A 22,941-nucleotide genomic window follows, 5' to 3' on the forward strand; every position below is an offset into this window, starting at 1 on the left:
GAATGGTCCCTGGGCCGGGACCTGTGGGATTCTTAGGCAGACTCTGGGCCACCACCCCTCTGGGCACGAGACCCCGGAAAGAACTGCGCTGTCAGAAGCTTCAGCACCGAGCACGTGATGGACGGTGGCCAGCCGCCTCTGGGGAGGCTGGGCTCAAGGGCCCGCTGGCTGTGATTTCTCAGAGGGTTTGCTAATCAGATGGTTTCACTTTCAAATACCTCTCCTTTTTAAGAAAATTAAGATATAATTCACATACCATAAAATTAAGCCTTTAAAAATGTACAATTAAGTGGTTCATAGTCTATTCACCCAGGTTGTGCAACCATCACCACTGTCCAATTCCAGAACATTTGTATCACCCCAAATAGAAACCCACACCCATTAGCTGTCACTCCCCCCACCCCCAGCCCCTGGCAACCACTAATCTACTTTCGGTCTCTATAGAGACAGATCTGTCTGTTCTGCACAGAGACGGAATCATGCCGTATGTGGGCTTTTGCCTCTGGCTGCTTTCACGCAGCATGATTTTGAGGTTCGTCCACGTTGTAGTGCGTGTCAGTATTTCCTTCCTTTTTTTTCCAGCCGGCTGGTACAGGGATTGAACCCTGGACTTTGGTATCATCAGCACCGCACTATAACCTTTTTATGGCTGAATAATATTCCTTTAAACACTTCCTTTCAATATACGCCTCTTTGATTATTGGGAAGGCTGGGGTCATACTAGGATTTAGGAAGTAAAAGGCCACGCCAGCCCTCCTGGCCCTGTGCTCTGCAGTTCTAGGGTTGAGCTGGCCCCTCTGCAGAGAAGGATGACGACCAGCACCCAGACCCAGACCCAGACCCGTGCTCCTGGGCCTCCAGAGAACACCAGCCCAGAATACTCTTCGGGGAGAGGGTGGGTCCCCAGGGAGCCCCATGGACTACAGCAGGAAGAGAGCCAGGAGCCCCTGCAAGGAATCCAGAGGCTTCGTGAGAATCCTGGGGTGTCCCGGGGTCAGGGGTAGGGCTGGTGGCCTCAGCACATTTCCTCAGGCTTTGGGGTTTTTCCATTTCTGGTCAATTACACAGAACAGAACAAATAGGAAACCTCTGGCTTCATGCTGGGCCCATGTGGTCAGCCTTGAAGCTGGGCTCAAATCCAGGTCTGTGGGGGTCCCAGGGGTCCTCCTGCTATAGCCCCCTGCCTTGGGCTGGGTCTCTGTGGGAGCATGGGAGTGTCCTGCAACTGCCATAACAAACCACCTGAAACCGGGGGGCTCAAAGCTACATGAACTTACTCTCTCACAGTCTGGAGACCAGAAGTCTGAGATCAAGGTGTCGGCAGGGCTGGTTCCTTCTGGAGGCTCTGAGGGAGACCCTGCTGCAGGCCTCTCCAGTTCTGGCAGCTGCGGCACTTCTTGGCGTACCTTGTCCCCAATCTCTGCCTCCTCCCCTGTGTGTCTGTCTCAGTCTCCCTCTGCTTTCTCTTATAAAGACATCAGTCATGGGGTTTAGGGACCCCCTAATCCAGGATGACCTCATCTTGATTTGATTACATCTGCAAAGACTCTATTTCCAAATAAATTCACTTCCCACATTCTGCAAGGTAAGACTTAAACACATCTTTTTGGGGTCACTATTCAGCCCCCTGAAGGGCCCTAGCTGTGTGACCCTGGAGGAGTCTGCCTCCCTCCTGTACCCCAGGGGTAACACACCTGGCCTCACAGAGCCACATGCGTGGAAGCCAGGGACCCGTCACATGACTCAGGCATCAGGAGGGCTTTGATAAGCACATCTGCAAACAGCCACTGTGCATTCTCACCAGGCCCACCAGGGCAGGGGCCCCACGAGGTCCCAGGCCACTGCTTTGTTGCAGACACAGGTCCTGGTGGCTCCACCTGCAGCAGGAAGCCCCGAGAGCAGCACTGGAGGTCAATGGCTATGTCCCCCCGGCAGAGTGATCCCAAATCCTCTGTCACTGTGGGATCTCGGTGCTAGCCCTTCACCATGGGCCCCCCGAGACAGCCAATGTGGCCAGCTGGCCCTGACCTAGCTGTGGGGTCCTGCCCTGCTCTCCTGAGGCCATCTCCAGCTTCCTGCACCAGGGAAAACCAGCACTGACCAGGGCTCCCAAGCCCCGTGACAGGGGTAGCACCAACATCCCATCTGATGATGAGGAAGTGGGCTCAGGACACCTGGGGGGCCGGCCAGGACGGAAACCCATGAGGAGCTCCAAAGCCCCCCCACTCCCAGGGATCTGTCCTGTGTTTCAGAGGGCTCAGGGGAGCGAGGCTTCACAGCCCCTAACCACCATCCGCTCAGTGCCTGGGCCCTTGGGGTGGGGGATGGGTCCCCTCAACCCAGAGCAAACCAGGAACTGGGACACTGCTGAGCTGCCATGGCCTGGAACTGGGCGGGGGAGGTGTTAGGCAAGTGCTTGGGGTGAGCACTTCCCCAGGGAGCAGATTCATGGGGGTGGACAAAGCCCCCCACTCCTCCTAGCTTCAGGACTGCCCCTGCTCTAAGCCCCAGGGCCCACACCTCACCTCTGCCCCTCACAGTGCTCCCCAGCCTCAGGTGGCCACCAGAGACCCTTCCTCCCATCCCCCAGGGATGGTCCAGCCTGGGGCCCCTCACCCGCTTGGTGGATGAATGTGGCCTGCGACAGGGGAGTGTGGCCAGTCGCCCCCGTGGCCAATGCTCATGCACTCCAGGGGCTCTGTGTCCACTTGTCCTGCACCTGTTCCACCTGAATTCATCACTGAATGTCGCTCTTTCCCTCAGTCCTACACCTCATGGAGTTTAGGATGTTGTAAATACCCTGCCTGGAGGTGGGGGGCTCTGGGCTTTGTCTCTTGGGAGTGACCCACCCCAGGGCCACAGCTAAGGCCACATACCCCCTCACAGCCTCACAGGAAGCCTTTCTTCCTGCCCCCATGTCCCCCTATGTCCTGCAAACCCCAGACCTCCTGTCATGTCATCTGGGTGGGCTGATTTCTGGGGCTGCTGTGGGCTGAATTGTGTCCTCCCCAGACCTCTGTTGGAGCCCTAACCCCTAGGATCTCAGAATGTGACCTTATTTGGGAATAGGATGGTCGCAGATTAGTTAAATTAAGATGAAGTCATACGGGAGCAGGGTGGCCCCTAATCCAATATGGCCGGAAGGGGAAATATGGACACAGACACACACAGAGAGATGGTCGTATGCAGATGCAAGAAGATGACAAGCCAAGCAGAGAGGACTCAGGAGAAACCAGCCTTGATCCCGGACTCCATCTTCCAGCACAGTGAGAAAACACACTTCTGCTGCTTTAAGCTGCCGGCCCGTGTCGATTTGTTATGGCAGCCCCAGGAAGCTCACACAGGGCCTGCTTCAGCTGGAACACCCTGCCCACCTGTGGGGTCCCTGGGGCAGCTCTGGGGGGCTCTTCATGGGGGTGGGCAGAGAGGGGCACCCACAGAGGTGCTTCCAGGAAGCCGAGGGCTGTTCTCGGCCAATTTCCCAGCCTCATGGCCCCTACCCCAGCTGGACCCACCCCGTCACCACACAGGAATTGGGGAGATGGCTGGTTTCCATCCAGAAGTAAAAGGGAGAAGAGCAGCCCATTATGTCAAGAGAGAAACCCACGTTGACAGGAAGAGACTGGGTTTGAGTCGCGGGCCTGATGCTAGAGACAGCACATGGCAAGACTCTCTGAGCTCACTCAGGGGCTCTGAGCTTCAGAAAGGAGGGACCCCTGTATTGAGACCCACTCTGGGCCAGCCCAAGTAGCAGGTGGCATCCTCCCTGTCTTACAGCTGGGGAAACTGAGGCCTTGCCTCCCTGGAGGATGTCCCGCATGGAGCCATTTCAAGGGGTGCTGAGAAGGTGCAGCAGTGGGGTGTGAGTTCAGGGCACTCCAGAATTGGTATGTCTTTGTCCGCGTCCCTGCCTGCTACTCTGGCGCCTGCAGAGATGCCACACAGATGTCTGTGCAGTGTGTAGCTTTGCACGAGCTTTCACGTGAAGACCTGCTTGGGCGCTGGGGGCTCCAGGGGCTACTGGGGGTGGGAGGATCTGGGGGCACAGAGAGGGAAGCAGACAGGGCCTCACCTCACCAGGATGTCTGGGAATGGGGTCACCAGGGGCTCTGGCACCAGGCACAGTGCTCTTCCCTCAACTTCCCCAGCTGTGGCTGGAGTGCCTGAGGCTGAGGAGCCAGGGACAGGGGACTATGCCAGCCATAGCACCGTCACTTTCACCCCAGGAATGGAAGATGCCTGCTGGACCTCCAAGGCCACAGGGTCCGGGGGCCAAAGCTCACTGCTCTGGGTCAGAGCAGACCACTGGCTATGGACAGGGATGACCCATGTCCACTGTCCTGGCTGGTCCTCCCTGGGAGCCTGCCTTGGACATTGATTGGCTCTCATTAAGGTCATAGTGGTGGGTGATTGGGGGGCTTCTTCTTGGACTGTGAAGGACCCTGAGCAGACAAGATGCCAGGACTGGCAACGTCAGCAATCCACACTGCCCTTTACCATTGCACAGCACTCTACAGTTTTTGTAGGTATTCCCACCCACCTACCACTTTCTGCCATGCCACAGGCTCTCTACAGTTTACAAAGCACCTTCCTACGCACCTCCTACAATATTCTCCCATCAAACATCCTTACCTCCAACCACTCCATGAACTCTACAGTTTATATAGTATGTTACACTCCACCTCCTACCATTCTACAGCCCTCTACAGTCTACACAGAGATTCACGTACATCCTACTGCCATTCCATAGTACTCTACAGCTTACACAGGGATTCACATTCTATATTCTAGAGCACTCTACAGTTTATACAGGGATTCAACCCCAACTTGGGAAGGTGGGTGTCAGCCCCAGGAAACCCCCACCTGGGGCACCTGGTCACTCAGGAAGGCCCTGGTGGCAGCAGCCCCTGAGCTTGGGAGCGTCCCTCATGCCCCAGTGTCTGTCCCTGGTCCCAGCTCAGACAGGCTGGGAAGTGTGGGGAGCACGCATGCAAATGACCCAGGCCACAGAGCAGCCTGCAGGCTGGGCGATAAAATCAGATCTCAAAAATAGCTGCGTGGTCACAGCACCCGGGCTCCCTGATTCATACTGAGAAGGGACCTGGGCAGGGCTGGGGCAGTGGATTTCCCTGTGATCACGTGGGGTGCGGGAGTGGCCGGCACCTGGGCTCTCAGGATAGGGGCAGGTCTCCAGGCCCGCCCTGGTAGAATCACGGAGGCTGGGGCAAAGGTGTGAGCACTCAGAGCACAGGGGAGCATGGTCAGTCTCAGTCTTCTCCTCTGTGAAGCAGGGATCCCCAGGCCCACCTCCCAAGGGCATGTGAGGCTCCCCAAGAAAACGCCTGCCCAGCCTCTAGAGCAGGGCCTGGCACATGGTGACCTCTCATCAATAAGGAGTAAATATGCAATGAAAGAAACCGAGTCACTTGTTACCCGGACACTCCCCCAGTCCCTTCTCCCTTCAACGACCCCAAACATGTCGTCGGGGACCTGGGAGGCCAGCCGCTCCTCTAACACCATGTTAGAAAACACACAAGCGCTGCCCCCAGCCTGTGGTTCCACGGGTACCGCCGTGGGTGGGGTCCCAGGAGGTTTGCATTTACAAAGTGAGTCAACAGAAGAAAGTGCTGAGCAGACAAGAGGCTGGGTGGAGCCCAGGTGGGGCCGGAATTGAGCCCTGGCTTGGGAATGAGGTTGGGGGGCCTGGCCTGACTGCACACCTCGAAGGCTCCGGGGAGGACTGAGGGGGGCTGGAGAGTGGTTTGGCCCAGAGACCCCACAGGACATGGGCTCATCGCTGGCCGGGGACAGTGGTGCGGCCAGGCCCTCACCCTCATTTCCTGCCTGGACCTGCATGACCCCTGCCTGGCCCACAGAATGGGGATTTCCGGGCTGGGAGGCAGACGTCCCTGGTTCTCTGTGTCACTCTGGGGAACTTTCTCACCCCCATGGGACCTCAGAACGCCTCTCCAAGAGAGGGAGCCACTGAGTGATGTTCAGGAAGGAGGGCCTGGGAGGGCAGGGCTGGCCAATGGCAGGAGGGGAGACAGCAAGGTTGAGGAGCCATGCGAGGGTCTGGAGGACCAGGGCGGCCCTGGAGGGCACGTTCCTATCCTGGTGCTGAGCCTGACAAAAGCAGCACCCAAGTGGGCTGGGGTCCTAGCCTCGACCCCCAGGCCCTGTCCCAGGGGAAGCTGGTGTGCAGGGCCCCTAGCCCCCTCACCTCTGACTTCGGGAGCCCTGTGGGTGTGTCCACCTGTTCTGGGTGCCAGAAAATCAGAAATCCGCCCTGCTCTACCCTCCCGGAGCCCCTTCCCACTGGGAAAGTCAACCAGGAGAAACCAATTAGGACATGCTCGGGGCCCCAGCCAGCTCTGAGTGGCCGGAGGAGGGAGGGGGGGTCTCAGGACCAAGAGGCAGCAAAACAGAGCCAGGCCGAGGGTGCTGGACAGTGTTGGGCAGGGACAGGGAGGACGCTCCAGGTGAAAGGAACAGCCTGGGCAAAGGTCGGGAGGCAGGAAGGCATGGGGTGGGTGTGGGGAACAGGTGATCCTGCCTGGACGGGAGGAGGTGGCGCTCAGGGAGAGCTGGGGCTGGGAACTGGTTTAGGAGGGGGACAGTGGGCCACACCATCTCCTTCCCCTGCGGGTAGGGGTGAGGGGAGGGCCCTGTGTCATCCCCACCTCACTATTCCCACTGGCTTGGCAGAGAGGAGACTGAGGCTCAGAGAAGGTGGGTGAGTGTCACACTCAGCAGGGCCCCAGCTGGCCCTCATTCCTGCTCTCTCTGCAGCCTCCTGACACCAGGGGCTGCCTGGAGAGAGGGGTTCCCAGACCTTCCCCAATGGTGACCAACTCCAGATGAGCGGGAAGGACCCTTGAGGTGTACCCTGAGACCCCTGTTGAGGACCCCGCTGCCCCCAACGAACCTGGGTTGGCTAGAGCCACTGACGGGAAAACGTCCTTCCGTGCCCCCACTCCAGCCCACCGCCCACCACACCCAGAACCAAACAAATGAAAGAGAAGCAGAAATGTGCCGCACACTTGGGGGTCCTGGGGACACAGGCTGCCCCGTCCAACAGCTCTCGGCTGCGGCCACCAGCCCGCCCCACCCCATGGTCCTCCCGAGCCATCTCTGGAGCCATGGCCCAGCCCTGTTTACCAGTGACCCTGACAAAGCCCCTTTGTACTTACTGGCAGTCGGAAAATGTGGGCCGGTAGTAGAAAGAGGGCACTTTGGACTCAAATGTGGCTCTTGCGGCATCATTCCCGTGGGAGGCCATGAACTGCAACAGAAAGAGGGTGGCCAGGGTCAGAGCATTGGAGCCCCAGGCCGGAGCAGTGCCTGCTGCCCTCTAGGCCCCCATCGCAGGGGGCTGGCTGACCCCGGGTGCTGGAACGGGAACTTCCACACACCTCCCGTCCCAGGGACACCATTTCCAAGTGATCAGGGAGGGACAGGACCTACCCTTCCCTGGCATGAGGAAGGAGCCTAATGTCTCTAAAGAGGGAGAGGGTAGCCAAGAGGAGAGCTCCCCTTCTGAGCTGTGCCATTTGAGCTATGCCCAACACACACCCCGTTTCCACCCCCCAAGGTCCACTCCACAATGGGCATCCCGGGTGGAGAGCCTGCTCCATCCTGAGAGGCCCCCATTGCTGCTTTGTGCAAGGCTGGGCATATTCATTTGTCCAACCCGCACTTAGCAGGAGGACAACATGTGCCAGACACAGGGAGGACTGGAGACAGGCTTGGAGCAAGTGGACCCAGACCTGGCCAGACGGAGCTTGTGCTCCTGAGGCAGACTGCAGGCACCAAGAACATGTTTACAACCTGTAGAAAAGGCTAAGAAGGAAATAAACAGGGTGCAGTTTTGTACAGGGTGCTGGGGGAGGCTCTCCAGGAGGCCGGTCATGCTGGTTCCTGGCAGAGAAAACAGCAGGTGCAAAGGCCCTGAGGCTGGACCATGCTGGGCATGTGGGAGGAGATGCCGGGGCCAGCATGGTGGGTGTGGTGAGTGGGAGCCAGCAGGGCCTGACCACACCACACTGCAGCCCCAAGGGCTGTAAATATGCAAGACCCAAGAGGATCCACCAGATTAAAAGCACAAACAACGAGACAATTCTGCAAGAGGCTGGTACCAAATTAAAATTCTAAAATCAATGGCTTTTCTATAAAAAAATTCAATCTGTTAAGAGATATAACGGAAGGAAAGATGCTAGTTATGATAGCAACTAGACAAAATGCCTAAGAATCAGTTTAATAAGAAATGTCCAGAGTCTCTATAGAGAAAAATTTCATATGCTCCTGAAGGCTACAAAAGAAACATTGAACAAAGACACAGGAAGATGGAAAAACATTGTTTCCTTAGGTTAGTCTCTATATTTTTTACAATTCCTTTATTATTATTTGTTGTTTATTTTTTGGCAGCTGGCTGGTACAGGGATCAAATCCTAGACCTTAGTGTATCAGCACCATGTTCTAACCAACTGAGTTAACCCATCAGCTCTATTTTTATATTTTACTATTATTATTATTACTATTATTTTTTAGTGACTGGACGATACAGGGATTGAACCCTAGATATTGGTGTTATCAGTACTACGCTCTAACCAACTGAGCTAACCGGCCAGCCCTATTTTGCTCTTTTACTATTCACCAGAAAATAGCAATAGAATTTTTTAAAGCTAGCAATGGTTCTAAAGTTCATTTTAAAAATTAACAAGCAAAAATATCCTAGGAAATCCTGAAAATGAAGACTCTACCTACCAGATATTAAAATGTGTTACAATGTTACTATCAATACAACAGTTAGGCGCTGATCAGAGAGCCTAACTCAATGGAACAAACTAAAAAATCCAGGAATAGATCTTGAATCAACGGGGGGAAACATCGATTTGTTGATTAGAAAGTGTTAGGGCAACCAGGAAGCCATCTGGAGAAAAATACAGAGTCGAATATACCATTCACTAAAATACATTCCAATTGAAGAAAAGATTTAACTTCAAAAATGAAACAATAAAAGTAGCAGACAAAATCATGGGATGATTTAAAAAAATAATTTTAGGAAAGTATAGGAGAAAATCTTCATGACCTTGGATTAGGTAATGGTTTCTTAGACATGACACCAAAAGCACAAGCAACAGAAGAAAAAAAATGGATAAATGGGACTTCATCAAAATTAAAAATTTGTGCTTCAAATGATACCATAAAGAAAGTGAAAAGATATGATGAAAATATTATGCAAAATGAAAGAAGCCAGACACAAAAGGTCCCGTATCATATGATCCTGTTTATATGAGATGTCCAGAACAGGCAAATCTGTAAAGACAGAAAGCAGATTGGCGTCACCAAGGGGCTGGGAGGAGGGGAGGGGACTGACTGCTAACGGGCACGGGGTCTCCTTTGGGGGTGGTGAAAATGTTTTGGAACTAGATAGAGGTGGTGGTTGTACAACATCGTGAATGTTCTAAATGTCACTGAATGGTTCACTTCAAAATAGTTTATTTTACGTTGTGAATTTCACTCCAATAATAAAAAGGAATTATACAGATAGCTCCTTAAGAATATAAGCTACACTTTCTGCATTTAAAAAATATTGCTTTTAAAAAAGTGAAAAGACAACGACAGAACGAGAAAAACTATTTGAAAATCCTATATTTGATAAGGGACTTGTGTCCAGAATATATAGAGAACTCTTAATAATAAAGATTCCTAACTCAATAATAAAAAGACAAATAACCTAATTCTAAAATGGGTAAAGAATGGACATTTCGCCGAAGAAGATATGCAAATGCCCGATAAGTACATGAAAAGATGTTTAACATCATTAGCCATCAAATCAAATCCACGGTGAGATAGCACTTCACACCCACGAGGGTGGCTAAAGTCAAAGACAGACAGTGGTCAGTGTTGGGAGAGAAACTGGAGCCCTCATGTACTGCTGGTGGGAATGTGCAGCGTCCTGACAGAACAGATGGGCAGCTCTTCCATATGTGAAACATAGTCGCCATAGGACCCAGCCATCCCACTCCATCCCGGGAGAAATGAAGACAGAAAAACCTGCACACGAACGTTCACAGCAGCATTATTCATAGCAGATGAGAACTGGAACGACCCAGACGTCCATCAACTGAGGCATGGATAAACTAAGTGTGGTCTGTCCATACAGGGAATATTATTCAGCCGTGAAAAGGGGGCGCTGACACATTCTGTGAACCTTGAATACATCATGCTCAGTGAGAGAAGCCAGTCACAGAGGACCAGAGCTTGTGATTCCATCTATATGAATGTTCAGAATAGGCAAAGCTACGGAGACAGAAAACAGACCTTTCTACTCTCAGTAGGGGCTGGAGCAATAGGAGGGGTGGGGTCATGGGGAGTGACTGCTAATGGGTAGAGGGTTTTATTTGGGGACATGAAAATGCTCTGAAATTGGGCAGTGGTTATGCTTGCACGGCTCTGTGACCATACTAAAACGACTGAACTGTACACTTCAAAAGGGTGAATAGCATGGTCTGTGAAGGATATCTCAATAAAGCTGTTATTTAAAAAAATAACCCCCAGGCAGAGAAGACCTGTCAAGTAGGCTGTCAACCCTAAAACCACAAAAGAAAAGCTCGATCAGTCTGACTACATCGAAGTCAAAAATTTTCCATGGCAAAAATCACCGTGAGCAAAGTTGAAAGACGACCTTGAAAAAAATGTTTTCAACTAATGTCTCTAAGGGTTAACTCCCATAACGTATGAAGAACCGCTCAAAGACACGAGCAACTCGCAGAGCAGTAGAAAGTCAGGCAAAAGGCAAGAAGAAACAGCTCACGGATAAGAAAGCACACACAATTCTAAAACACTCTGCAAGACGCTCCATCTCATTCAAGATAAGAAAATTCCAGCTTAAGACTCTGTGAGAACAATTTTTCACCTATCAGATTAGCAAAGGAAGATCGCTGGGTAGCCCAGAGTGTTGGCAGGGACGTAGCAAGCACTCTCACACTGCGCTGGGGCCGTGGAAGGAGTCACGGTGGAGAGTTTGGCAAACACCTCCCTCAAATTACCAAGCTACACCACCTTTGACCTTGCCCTTCCACTTCTAGGAATCTAGACTACCAATAAACTCCCACACGTTGCAAAATGACACTCCTACAAGGCCGTTCAGTGGCCCGGTGGTCACAGCAGGAAAAGGCTGGAAACCACCTGATATCCATCCGGAGAGCAATTACCGCACGACCTCAGGGAAGAGAAGGCTCCTCGTGTACTGATTAAAATACGCACACACACTTGCACAGGCAAAGAACATCTCCTAGAAAGATGCACAGAACTCCAGCCCCCTGGTCGCCCCCCGGGGGTGGGGACAGGGAGGCTGAAGACAAGGAAGGAGGGGAGCTCACTTTCCACTAATGCTCCTTTGAACCTGCTGAATATGTTACCAAATTATTATGTTCGTAGGTTACCAAATTATTCAAAGATATTGAATTATTCAAGATATTGCAGTCAGCCTTCTGTATCCCCGGGTTCTGTATCTGTGGATTCAACCAACCGCGGACAGAAAATACTTGGGGAAAAAAAATGTTCACACAACAATAAAAAATAATACAAATAAAAAAATACAGTATAACAACGATTTACATAGTATTTACATTGCATCAGGTGTTATAAGTAATCTAGAGATGATTTAAAGTATACGGGAGGGCGTGCGTAAGTTATAAGTAAATACTACACAATTTTATATAAGGGTCTTGAGCATCCTCGGATTTGGGATCTGCAGGGAAGTGGGGTTCCTGGAACCCAGGGACAACTGTGTATCCATCCAAAGGGTGGAAGCACTGGCACATGCTACAGCATAGATGAGCCTTGAAGACATCTCGCTCAGTGAAAGAAGCCGGACACAAAGACCGTGTGGTATATGATTCCATTTTTGTTAAATGCCCAGAATAGGCAAGTCTGTATACACAGAAAGTAGATCTGTGGTTACTTAGGGCTGGGGGTGAGGGTGGGGACAGCTAAAGGGCACAGGTTTCTCTTTGAGGTGCCAAAATGTTCTAAAATTGGCTGTGATAATGGTTGCACGTATCTTTGAGTATACTAAAAACCATTAAATTGCACATAAATGGGTGAATTATATCTCAATAAAGTAGTTTTTTAAAAAGATGTTATAGAAGAATGTAAAGTTGCAAAATCAACAACCGTGACATGTGAACAGGGAAAAGGAAAGAAGAGAGAGAAGGTTCCCTCCGAGCCTGGCCCCCACAGCCTGTGTTCTCCGTGGGAGGGTAGGACACGCTTGGCCCCCTGGGGCTGTGGTACCAGCCTGGGTGGGCCCGGCTCACAACCAAGCTCTCGCATTTCCCAGCCCAGGAATGGTAAAAGGGTCTGAGCGAGGGGCTGAAGTAGGCCGCCCTTCCTCAGAGAATCACCAGCAAGAAGCCAGGCAGAGACCACGTGCCTTGGCCATGTCTGTCCTGGGATAGCCAGACAAGGAATTACCAGGACAACTGGCAGGCCTTGTTCCCCAGCCCAAGAGGTCTGGGCCACCGTGTTCCCTCCAGCTGGCTGCCTCCTCCCAGGACAGTGGGAAGGGTGACTTGGAAATGAGACACAAGCCCTCATCACCTTTTTTACATTGGCCCTTGATCCTATGTTCCCAGAAGGGAATAATCCAGGGGCCATCCTATCTGTTTCTCAGAAAGGGAGACTGAGGCTTAGACAGGCCAACTGCCTGGCAAAAGGGACTGATTTTGCAAACCAGGTGTCCAGCTCGGAGTCAGCGAGGGAAGCCCCAAGGCACTGAGCCTAAGGTGGGCCAGAGTCTCGCTCTGGCCAGGTCCTGCAGGCATTCACAGGGGCCCCTGTGAACTGCAATGTATGGGAGGATCACGTTGTCAAGTGCAGAAGCTGATTGAGAGGGCTGGGCTGGGCTGGGCGGGCCTGGGACTCTGCATTTCTAACAAGCTCCCAGGAGATGCCAATGCATCAAGGCTACACGTGGAGTAGGAAACCAGTTACTCCCAGGATGGGGGGTGGTCAGTGGTTAGAGAGTGGGGAGGGGAGTGCACATGAGGCCCCCCACCTAAGACCCTCCACCACCCCCACGGCAGCCTCCTGGCAGCCACCTGCTCTCACTGGACGGCCACCTTGGCCTCATAATGCCCTTGCCCCTACAATCCAAATCACCAGCAGTCAGGCTTTCAACACGTAAATCACATCTGTCGCTCCATGGTGCAAACCCCTCTCCCCAGGGCCTCCGTCAGAGGGGGTTAGAGCGCTCGCTCCCCTGCCTGAGCCACATTCCCTCTCTGCTTCACTTGGGCCCTACCTGCCACCCCTGCCTGAGTCACTACCCTCTATCCGGCAGCATTCTGCCAGCTGCTGGCATTTCCTGGGCATCTGCTCACCACCCTGGTCCCCTCTCCTGAAGGACTTCTCCAGAGGACAGCGACTGGTCTTCCTTGCTCAGCCCTCCATGCCTGCCACATAGTAAGTGCTCAGTAAACACATGCCCTGTAGCTGCCCACAGAGCACAGAGCTGCCCCAAGACGGAGTCAGACCCCTGCCCAGGAGGAAGGGGGGGAATCTGCATTAGAGGAGCCACTGGAAAGGGGGCTGAGGTCTTGTTGGCTGCCCCCAAACCCCAACCCAGCTCAGGTCCCCAGCCAGCTAGGCACCGCCCCCCACCCCCCACCCCACCGAGCAGCATAGACCCATCAAATTCCACAGCCAGGCTGCCTGGAGCCTGGGGGTCACCCAGAGCATGGCAGCAGGACTGCCCCGGGTCTCCACCACACCCCACCCCCTGCCCCCTGTCCAGGCCCCATACCTCCACTTGGGCCTCATCCCAGGCGTCCAGGCGGACTGACTTCACCTTGCTGACCTGGGGGATATTCCGGTGGATTCCAGAGCAGCTCAGACAGATGAACACTCCCAGGGTATAGGAAGCCCAGTCGGGATCTGGAAGGAAAAGCCCACATGTTCAGGGAGGCTCAGCTCGAGGGACCCTGGAGGCTGGACAGAGCATCAGATCAGGGATCACAAGGCTCCCAGCTGGAAGCCTAGACCCCCATCTGTGCAATGGGAGGCTGTGAAGGAGACCCTTGAGGTTCACCAGGCTCTCTGGGCCCTAAGCCAGGGTCCCCATGTCCTCAGGTGATAACCCAACCTGGTTGTCCTAACTGCCCCCCGATATGGACAGAGCTCTCCTCAAACACCCCACAACATGGGAGCTGAGAGCCGATCTGCACAGGCTCCACACTGGGTGCTGGACCCAGAGAGGGAGACCCCCACCTCAGGCGTACTGCCCTCCAGGAATCCACACCCTAGAGCCAGTTCCTATCGCTGATCCAGCGCTGGCCTGGCACCCCTTCCAGAGATCCCCAGGCAGGGCTGGGCACATGCGCCCTTTGGGGATGGCTTTCCTGGGGGATGTCTGTACACATGAATCAATCCAGGGCCAAAGGGCCAAGATCGGAAGAGAAAACACAAAACACGGAGTGCATCCTGCGTTTATGAGACACGCACAACCAAAGCAACGTGCAGCGCTTGATTGGATAAATCGTGGCCGTGAAAGATGCTGAAGATGGACAGCGTGTTAGGTGATTGCACACCACTGCACTCACTTTGTTGGACGTGACAGTTTCATGTGTCATGAAAAGGTTGGCTTGACCTTTCCTGTGACGCATCTTGATGCCTAGTTTACTCCAAAAGGTTTAACAAATATGTGTGCACACGTGGATAAAGCAAAATGGCAAAAAGCTAACAACTGTTGAGTCTAAACGGGGGGTGTGAGCGTCATGCTGCAGTCATGCCTACGTTTGCATATTTGAGACGTTCCCTACTGAAATGAGGCAAAGCGAACCCCTCAGAATGCAAAGCTTGTTAAACTGGGGCCATGGGTGGTGGTGGGCACTTGCTGCATGGCTCTCAGTATTTTTCCTCCCGTTTTGTACATCCCATTGTGGTAACTAAGCAGAGGGGGAGTGGGGTGGCTGAATATCTCTCTGGAAAGGGATGAGTCATCTCTGAAAAGGTTTTATTTTTAAGTAAAGGCTCTCCTGGGTGAGGTTTGTTTAGATGAAGACGTTTCCCAGCAGTTAGGTGTGGTCATGGGCCAAATTCTGGCCAGTGAAATGTGAGCAGAGTGGACCTGTGTCCCTCCAGCCTGCTGCTGATAACTTCCGCCCACGATGCTCTGTGTGCCCCGCCTTGGTGGATGGGGGGCTCTGAGGATGGGGAAGAGTGGGAGGGGCCTGGGCCCCTGAGTCAGACGTGCTCAGACCAGGCACCGCCACAAGGGCCTCTGTTGTGTCATGTCACATCTCTGAGATTGGGGGATGTTTGCTCCAGCAGTTAGGCTCCCTGTCTCCCCCATTAGTGGTAGTTTCTGGAGGACCTAGATCCCAGCACCCCTGGATCCAGCACAGAACCTGGCACAGAGCAGGTCTCCACTAGAGTCCATGACTGAATGAATGACCAACGTCCTACTTCAGCAGAGTCCCTATTTCCAAGAGAGACCGAAGGCTTTCTCTTCCCCCCTCAGGCATTCGACAAACATCTGCCAAGTGACACCCCATGCAGGCACGGGGAGAATTGCCTGCAGAGCAGAGTGGCTGTTGGGGGAAGAACGGAGCTATAGGCAGCAGCGAACGTTTTATAGTTACCCCCTCTTCTGGAGCGCAAGTGGGGAAGGATCACACTTAGTCCTGGAAAGGAGACAGACCTGATTTCACCCCCTGGCCTCCATCTTCTCCAGAAACCTTTGCAGAAGCTGCCCGCAAATGCTCAGCCAACGGCTGTGCACGAGGCGCCCCACAGGCATGCAGCCTTGAGCAAGCAGCAGCCCCTCTCTAGGCATCGGTTTCCTCATCTGTTAAGATGGGACACTAATGTTCACTCACAAGGGGCAGTGGGTAAAATGAGCCCACCTGGGAAAATCACTAGGACACAGTGGGGACCCCACTTCTCACTGCATGGTGGTGTTGCTGGATTCTGCCCTGACAGTGTAGACCACCAACCCAGGCTTCACTTCTCACAGCCTTTATCTACCCTTCTGGATATTCGAAGGATGGCTGAACAAAGGCCACCAAAAGCTCCTTCCCAGCCAAGTGGCCAGGATGCCCATCCCTGCCTGCCCCCCACCCCCCATCCTCGTACAGAGGCTCTGGGACAAGGCTGTCTACTCCTGCCTGGAAGACCTGTTCACAGAGCTCTTTAGCAGGAGCTGGCACAGATGGCCCATGGCCCAGTGGCCTGGCTTTGTGAGTAAAGTTTTGCAGGACTCGGCCTCGCCCGTTTACTCACAGATTATCTATGGCTCCCTTCCCACTACAACAGCAGAGTTGAGTAGTTGTGACAGAGACCGAATGGCCCTAAAATACTCACATCTTGCTTTTTTAAAAAAAGTTTACCAACCCTTGCTTAGAGGGAAACATGGTGGGACACAGACGAGCAAGCCCAAGGAAGGCCATGACCAGAAGTGACAGATTCTGGCCATTACTAACATCGCCTGTCTTTGATAAATGAGATATAAACCAGGCTTGAGCTGAGGTCACAACCTTGGGTGATGTGTGGCAACTAACAGAAGGTCCCACAGGTGCAAAACGTAAGGCTGTCTGGCCCAAGCCTTTCTCACCCACCTGGTGTTTGCCTGCGAGGATATACATACATGTGTATACACCACAAACCGATTTGAACAGTCGACTTCTAAAGAGGGCCAAGGAAGTTTAACAGAAAGGGAGATGCCAAGACCTTTTACATGAGAGTAAAAAGACACGAACCAATTAAATCACGTGTGCTGGGGACAGGGAGACACAAGATTGTCAATGAAGAGCAGGAAGTTCATACATTTTTTGAAAAGTTTTTGTGATAACACTATTATACACCCATTCGAATGTCTAAAATTTAAAAGACTGATACTGTCAAGTGCTGATGAGGATGCAGAGCAACTGGAATTCTCATACACTGCTGGTAGGAGTAGAAATTGGATCAATCCATTGTCGGAAACAGTTTGGTAGTTACTTATATCATATTAAAGTTAAATATATATCTCTCAAATGATCCAGCCATCCTACTCCTAGGTATTTACCCAAGAGAAATCAAAACATATGTACATAAAAAGATGCATATATCCAACAATATATAAAAGGAATAATACACTATGACCAACAGAGGTTTATACCAGGAATACAAGGTTGGTTTAATATTTGACAATCAATCAATGTAATTCACCATATTTCCAGATTAAAAAAGAAAAATCATATGATCATCTTAATAGAGGCAGAAAAAGCATTTGACAAAATGCATCATCCTGATAAAAACTCTCAGAAAACTAGGAATAAAGGGGAACTTCCCCAATTTGACACAGAACATTTATGAAATATCTACAGTGGATATCATATTTAATGGGAAAAACTAAGTGCTTTCCCTCTAAGACCAGGAACAAGACAAGAATGTCTGTTCTAACCACTTCTACACAACATTGAACTGGAGACTCTAATCAGGACAATAAGGCAATAAAAAGAAATAAAAAGCATCTAAATTGGAAAAGAAGTGATAAAACTGTCTTTATTCACAGACAACATTATCATCTATGTAGAAAATCCAATGGACTCTATTAAAAAAACTAATAAGTGAACTAATAAGTGGGCTTAGCAAGGTTGCAGGATACAAGGCAAATATACAAAAATCAATTGTATTTCTACATACTGGCAACAAACAATCCAAAATTGAAAATTTAAAAACATCATTTATAATAGCATAAAATGTCAGAAATACTTAGGGATAAATACGACAAAAGATATGAAAGACAGTACATTGAAAACTACAAAATACTGCTCAGAGAAATAAAAAAGACCTATAGATGTGGAGAGAGATACCACTTTCATGGATCAGGAGGTTCAATATTTACATGTACATCCTCTCCAAATTAATCTATAGATTCAATGTAATCCCAGTCATAATTTCAGCAGAATTTTTAAAAATAGAAATTAACAAGCTGATTCTAAAATTCACATGTAAATGCAAAGGACCCAGAATAGCCAAAACAACTTCAAAAAAGGGCAAAGATGGAGGCCTAACACTACTTGTTTTCAGAACTTATTATAAAATTACAGTTTTCAAGACAGTGTGGTACTAGCATGAAAACAAACAGATCGATGGAACAGAATAGAGAATCCAGAAATAGACCCACATGTGATCAACTAATTATTGATAAAGATGTAAAGGCAATTTAGTGGAGAAAGAATAATCTGTCTACCAATGGTGCTGGAACAATTAGATTTCATGTGCAAAACAACACACTCTGATCCATTCCTACTGCCATATACAAAAATAAACTCAAAATGCATGATAGTCCTAAATGTAAAACACTCCTAAAATAAAACACAGAGGAAAAGTCTTTATGAACTTGGGTTAGGCAAAGATTTTTTTAGATACAACGTCAAAAGCAGAACCCATTGGGGTGGAGGGGAGGGAGATCAGCTTCATCAGAATAAAAAAAAATCTACTCTTTGAAAGACACTGTTGAGGGAATGGAAGACAAGCCACACTGCGAGAAAACATTTGCAAATCATACACCTGATAAAGGATTTGTATCCATAGCACATAAAGAACTATTGTAATATTATAATCTTACATATCTATATATTATAATTATATAATTATAATTATATAATATTATAATTTCAGTAATAAGAAAAAAAAACCACAATCACAAAAATAGGCAAAAGATTTGAACAGATACGTGACCAAAGAAGTTATATGAGTGACAGATCACATCATCAGTCATGGGGGAGAGGGTGGTGGGCCTGACTGCCAAGGGGCCCGGGGAGATCTTTGTGGCATGATGAAAATGGTCTGTCTATACATGAACTGTGATTGTAGCTACTTCTTCCAACTCTACGCTTAAAATGGGTGCATTTTACTGTATGTAAATTACAATTCAATAAAGGAAAACTTTAAAAGGAAGTTAGTGTGTCTACAACCCCAACTCTATCCCAACAGGCTGGAGAAGCAGGAAAATCAGGGCTGGCCTCCCTCCCTCCCTCCCCCATGTGCTCAGCTCTGGGAGGCTAGCAGGGACCCTCTCCCAGACCCGGGGGGCATCCAGGCTCTCCTCTCAAGAGGAGGAGGAAGCTGGCATCTGGGTGCCGGGAACTCTTGGGCCAATACAGAGGCCTCGGTTTGGTGGAGGCCTGGTTTTAGTGGAGGAAGCAGTGGGTACTACTGCACTGCCCAGTCAAAGCCGCAGGGACCACAGGGCTGGTCCCCAATTCACAAGCATCCTCCAGGTCCTCACACCCGCAGCAGTGGCTGGAAGAAGCCAGCGCCCCTCCTCCTCCTCTTCCGTCTGCCTCCTCAAGGGCCAGACAGACCCCTCTCCTCTTCCACTTGTGTGGTGAGCACTCACCGGGGGCCAGTGCTTGACCACATGGTCTCACTCCATCCCCACAGTGACCCTTTGAGGTGAGGGGCCACACAGCAGCAGCAGAGCTGAGATTTGATCTTTGTCCCTTGTCTCTCAGAGCCTACACCCACACCTCCTTCCTGGAAGTGTGGGCCTGGGGCTGGCTGAGGACTGGGCAGGTGAGGGAAGACAGGAACCTAGGGGTGGAGGCTGGGCCATCTGGTCTAGTCAGCAGGCAGGACCTCTGCCCACCTGTGGCCCAGCCCTCCCCCCACCCCCAGGAACGGCAGGGCTCCCCAGTACCAGTTAAGGTCCATTAGGAGAAAGATGTCACGCCCCCCCCCCAATTTTTTTTTTTTTTTTTGTATTGGCTGGTATAGGAATCGAACCCTGGACCTTGGTGTTATCAACACCTGAGCAAGATGTCCCACTTTAGTCTTGGCCCTTACAGGAGCAAAATGCATAAGGGAAGTGCGGGGGCTTTGAAGGAGGAAGTCTCTCTCAGTTCTGTCGCCTCAAGGTGGGGTCTCACGGGGTTTAGGATTCTAAACTTCAGGCTTGGGGAGGTGAAGTGACCAGGCTGGTGACATGCAACAGGCTAAGCACAGCTGGGATTCCCACCCAGGGAGGCTCTAGACTCAGCACCATCAGCCTTCAGGGTGAGCAGAGAGCCCCAGGCTGAGGGGCTCAGGGCCCCAGGATGACGAGGAATCCCTCTGATCCCCAGAGGAGGCAAAGTGCCCATTTCCCTCCAGCCTCCTCCTCTTGGGCTCCCCCGGGACTGGTGTGGAAGAGGCAGAAAGACATTTTGAAAGAGATGTATTGACCAAAAAGCCCAGCCTCCACCTGCCTTTCTCTTTTCCAAACATTCTCCAGTGTCACTCAGTGCCAGGCTAATGGGCTTCTGCCTGGGGGAGCTCACAGCCCGGGCAGGAGACAGGCCTTCAGCCCCAGTCATACAAAAGAGCACTTCACTGCACCAAAGGAAAGGCCCCAGGAGAGGTGGATGGTGCCCGGGGAGCCGGCAGGGCAGCGGGGAGGCCTTCCCGGAGAGAGGCGCCTTGAGCGCTAAGGGTGCACGGGAAGTAACCAAGGCTAGAGCGGCGAGGTCCGGGCGGTGGGAAAGGCGTGTGCACAGGCCGGACAGTGGGAGGAACGCGATCAAGTGATGGGTCCTTCTGTTTCACCCCGAACATCAGGCTAAAGATTCCAAGGCATTGTCTCAGGGCTCTGTTCCTAGCAAAGATTCAGCTCAAATGTCACCTCTGATCAAAGAGGACTTAAGTCATCTGTCCACAGTTTTGCCTTGGAGCAAGCGGGCACTGGGTGGCTCCTGCCGGTGTCCAGCATGCAACAGACCCAGAGCACCCTATGAAGCAGTCGCTTATCAGTGACTTGTGCGCAAGCCGCCCCTCTCCCCTGTAAATCGCCTCAAAGATCCTAACGGCAGAAGGATGGAGTCCAGCCCCGATGCGCCCCCCCACCCCACTCCCATCAGCCAGGGGCCACACCAGCCTCCTGCTGCTCTCAGGACTCACATCCCTGCTCTCAAGCCCACCCCCAGGGTCCTGCCCTGGGTCGTGGAAGGCTTTTCGGTGGAGTCCCTGTTTTGTTTTGTTGGCAGCTGACAGGTACAGGGATCAAACCCTGGACCTTGGTGTTATCAGCACCATGCTCTACACCAACTGAGCTAACCAGCCAGCCAAAGTTCCTCCTTTAAAGAAGTCTTCACACCCTGTGAGAAGAAAGCCCTGGTAGGTGACTCGGTAGGTGACTCTGAGCAACATTTAAGACTTCTGGCCTCTGGAAGAGTGACTGCCACATCAGCCCTTGAAGCCACCAAAACAGAAGGCAGAGTCCCTGACTGGGTGTGCCCAGTCCGGCTCTGGATGCACCAGCGCCCACCCCAGGGCCAGCTCCCGATGGCCACTTCTGTGTGCATCGAGTTGACTCACGATGAACTGTTCCTGGACTGAGCCTGCATTGCAGCTAGCCAGTAATTTGCTTGATCCCCACTCTCATCCTCCCCTAAAAAGCCTCTGGGTCCATCTGCAGGAAATCCTGACAGTGTGCCCATGCCCTCCAGAATGGGCTCACGGAGGAGAGGGAAGATGAGGAGCTGGAGACCCCAACTTCCAGTAGGGACAAAGACTGGCAGGGAGGGCCCAGGGAAGAGGGGCCGGGGCTGGGCTGGGCAGCTTCCTTCTCAGGCTGCCAGGCGCAGCCAGGCCTGCCCACATGTGCACACCCTCCCCACAAACCCATCAGAGCGAAGAGAGGTACAAGGAGCGGGGGTGCCCACACATACACGGAAGCTGCCCAGCCTCTGAGACCCTCAGGGTGGGAAGAGGGCCCCGCAGCGCGAGGAGAGCTGGCTGGATACCCCCACAGGACCCCTTAGACCTGCGCAGGAGAGCCTCTCCTGAAGGCCGGGCTCCACTCTGGGTGCCCCTCCCTGTGGGGCCAGGGGCTGCAGGACCAAACAGACATGCCTGGGCAGAGCCTGCCCTGCCACCTCTCTGGACTGCTTTTAAGCACTCAGGACTCCTGAACTCCTGCCCAGTGGCCCAGAGTCAGCTTCTAGGCCTGTGTTCTACCCAGGACAGGCCATGAGGCCAACAGGTGCACCTGGGCCCGAGGGGTGGCCAAGGGCACGGGCCGGTGTGGAGGAGAGGGTGGAGGCCCCCAGTGAGGTGGGGGACAGGCCTGAGGCTCTGCCGGGCACTGTCTCCAGCAGCTGCCCTGTCTTCCCTGAGACTCTGCCCAAAGTTGCCTGCTTCCTCCCTCCTCAGTTGCATCTGCCCTCTGTCTGCCCCAGTTCTGCCCTGCCTTGGCCACCCCGAGGTGACTCAGCCCCTCACCATTTCCGGGAGCTGATCTGAGGCACCTAGGCAGGTGAGGCACACCCTGGGGCTGAGCCAGTTGGAGCAGGCGCGTCCCTCTTGGCCAAGGCCCAGGCAGGGGGAGAAGGTGAGCAGTGGAACTTGTCTGTGGAACAGCGGCCTGGCTCCATAGACCTTTGCCCTTCCCAGCGCTGGGCAGCTGAGGCGGCAGGGTGGGGCCCTGGGCGGGACGGGCTCTCCCTGGGCAGGGGCTCGGCCTGCCAGTTCTCAGCTTCCGTGTCCACCCCTTCCCCCCACAGTCACATGGTCTCCAGGGGTCTCATGAGGTGGGGCACATGCATGGCTGCTCCCTAGGCACAGAGCACCCCGCCCCGTGCGGAGCTCCAGGCCCTGTTCACTGGCTGCCCTCCCAGCACGCTGTGTCATCTGGTCTTCTGTGTACCTTGCTGACCCTCTGTGTCCCCTGCTGGGATCTAAGCTCCACTAGGGCAGCCGTGCTGCTTCTGGGCACCGATGGGTCCCACAGCAAGGGCGTACCTTGCACACAGTAGACAAGCTCGGCCAGCATCTGCAGCACCCTGCATGGGGGAGTGAGAGGCACACCCTCTCCTCTCTGCTCAGTCCCCAGCCCCTCTCCCACCTCTTCCCACTGCACTGAGAGCACGGGGCCCACCTGTGTGGGGCCTCCCTCCAGATCCAGATGCC

General features: G+C 52.5%; 1 protein-coding gene across 1 annotated transcript in view; it reads right to left on the reverse strand.

Moving 5' to 3' along the window:
• ADAP1 (ArfGAP with dual PH domains 1) overlaps positions 1 to 22,941 on the reverse strand; it is a 51,075-nt gene that overhangs the window by 19,432 nt on the left and 8,702 nt on the right. The window contains exons 2-3 of the mRNA XM_063091515.1: positions 13,814 to 13,944; positions 7,194 to 7,285 (exon numbers count right to left, since the gene is read on the reverse strand). Coding sequence (XP_062947585.1) covers positions 7,194 to 7,285; positions 13,814 to 13,944 — 223 coding nt within the window. The remainder of the gene's footprint in view (positions 1 to 7,193; positions 7,286 to 13,813; positions 13,945 to 22,941) is intronic.

This window comes from Cynocephalus volans, chromosome 3 (genome assembly GCF_027409185.1).
Source record: "Cynocephalus volans isolate mCynVol1 chromosome 3, mCynVol1.pri, whole genome shotgun sequence".
Classification (NCBI taxonomy): Eukaryota; Metazoa; Chordata; class Mammalia; order Dermoptera; family Cynocephalidae; genus Cynocephalus; species Cynocephalus volans.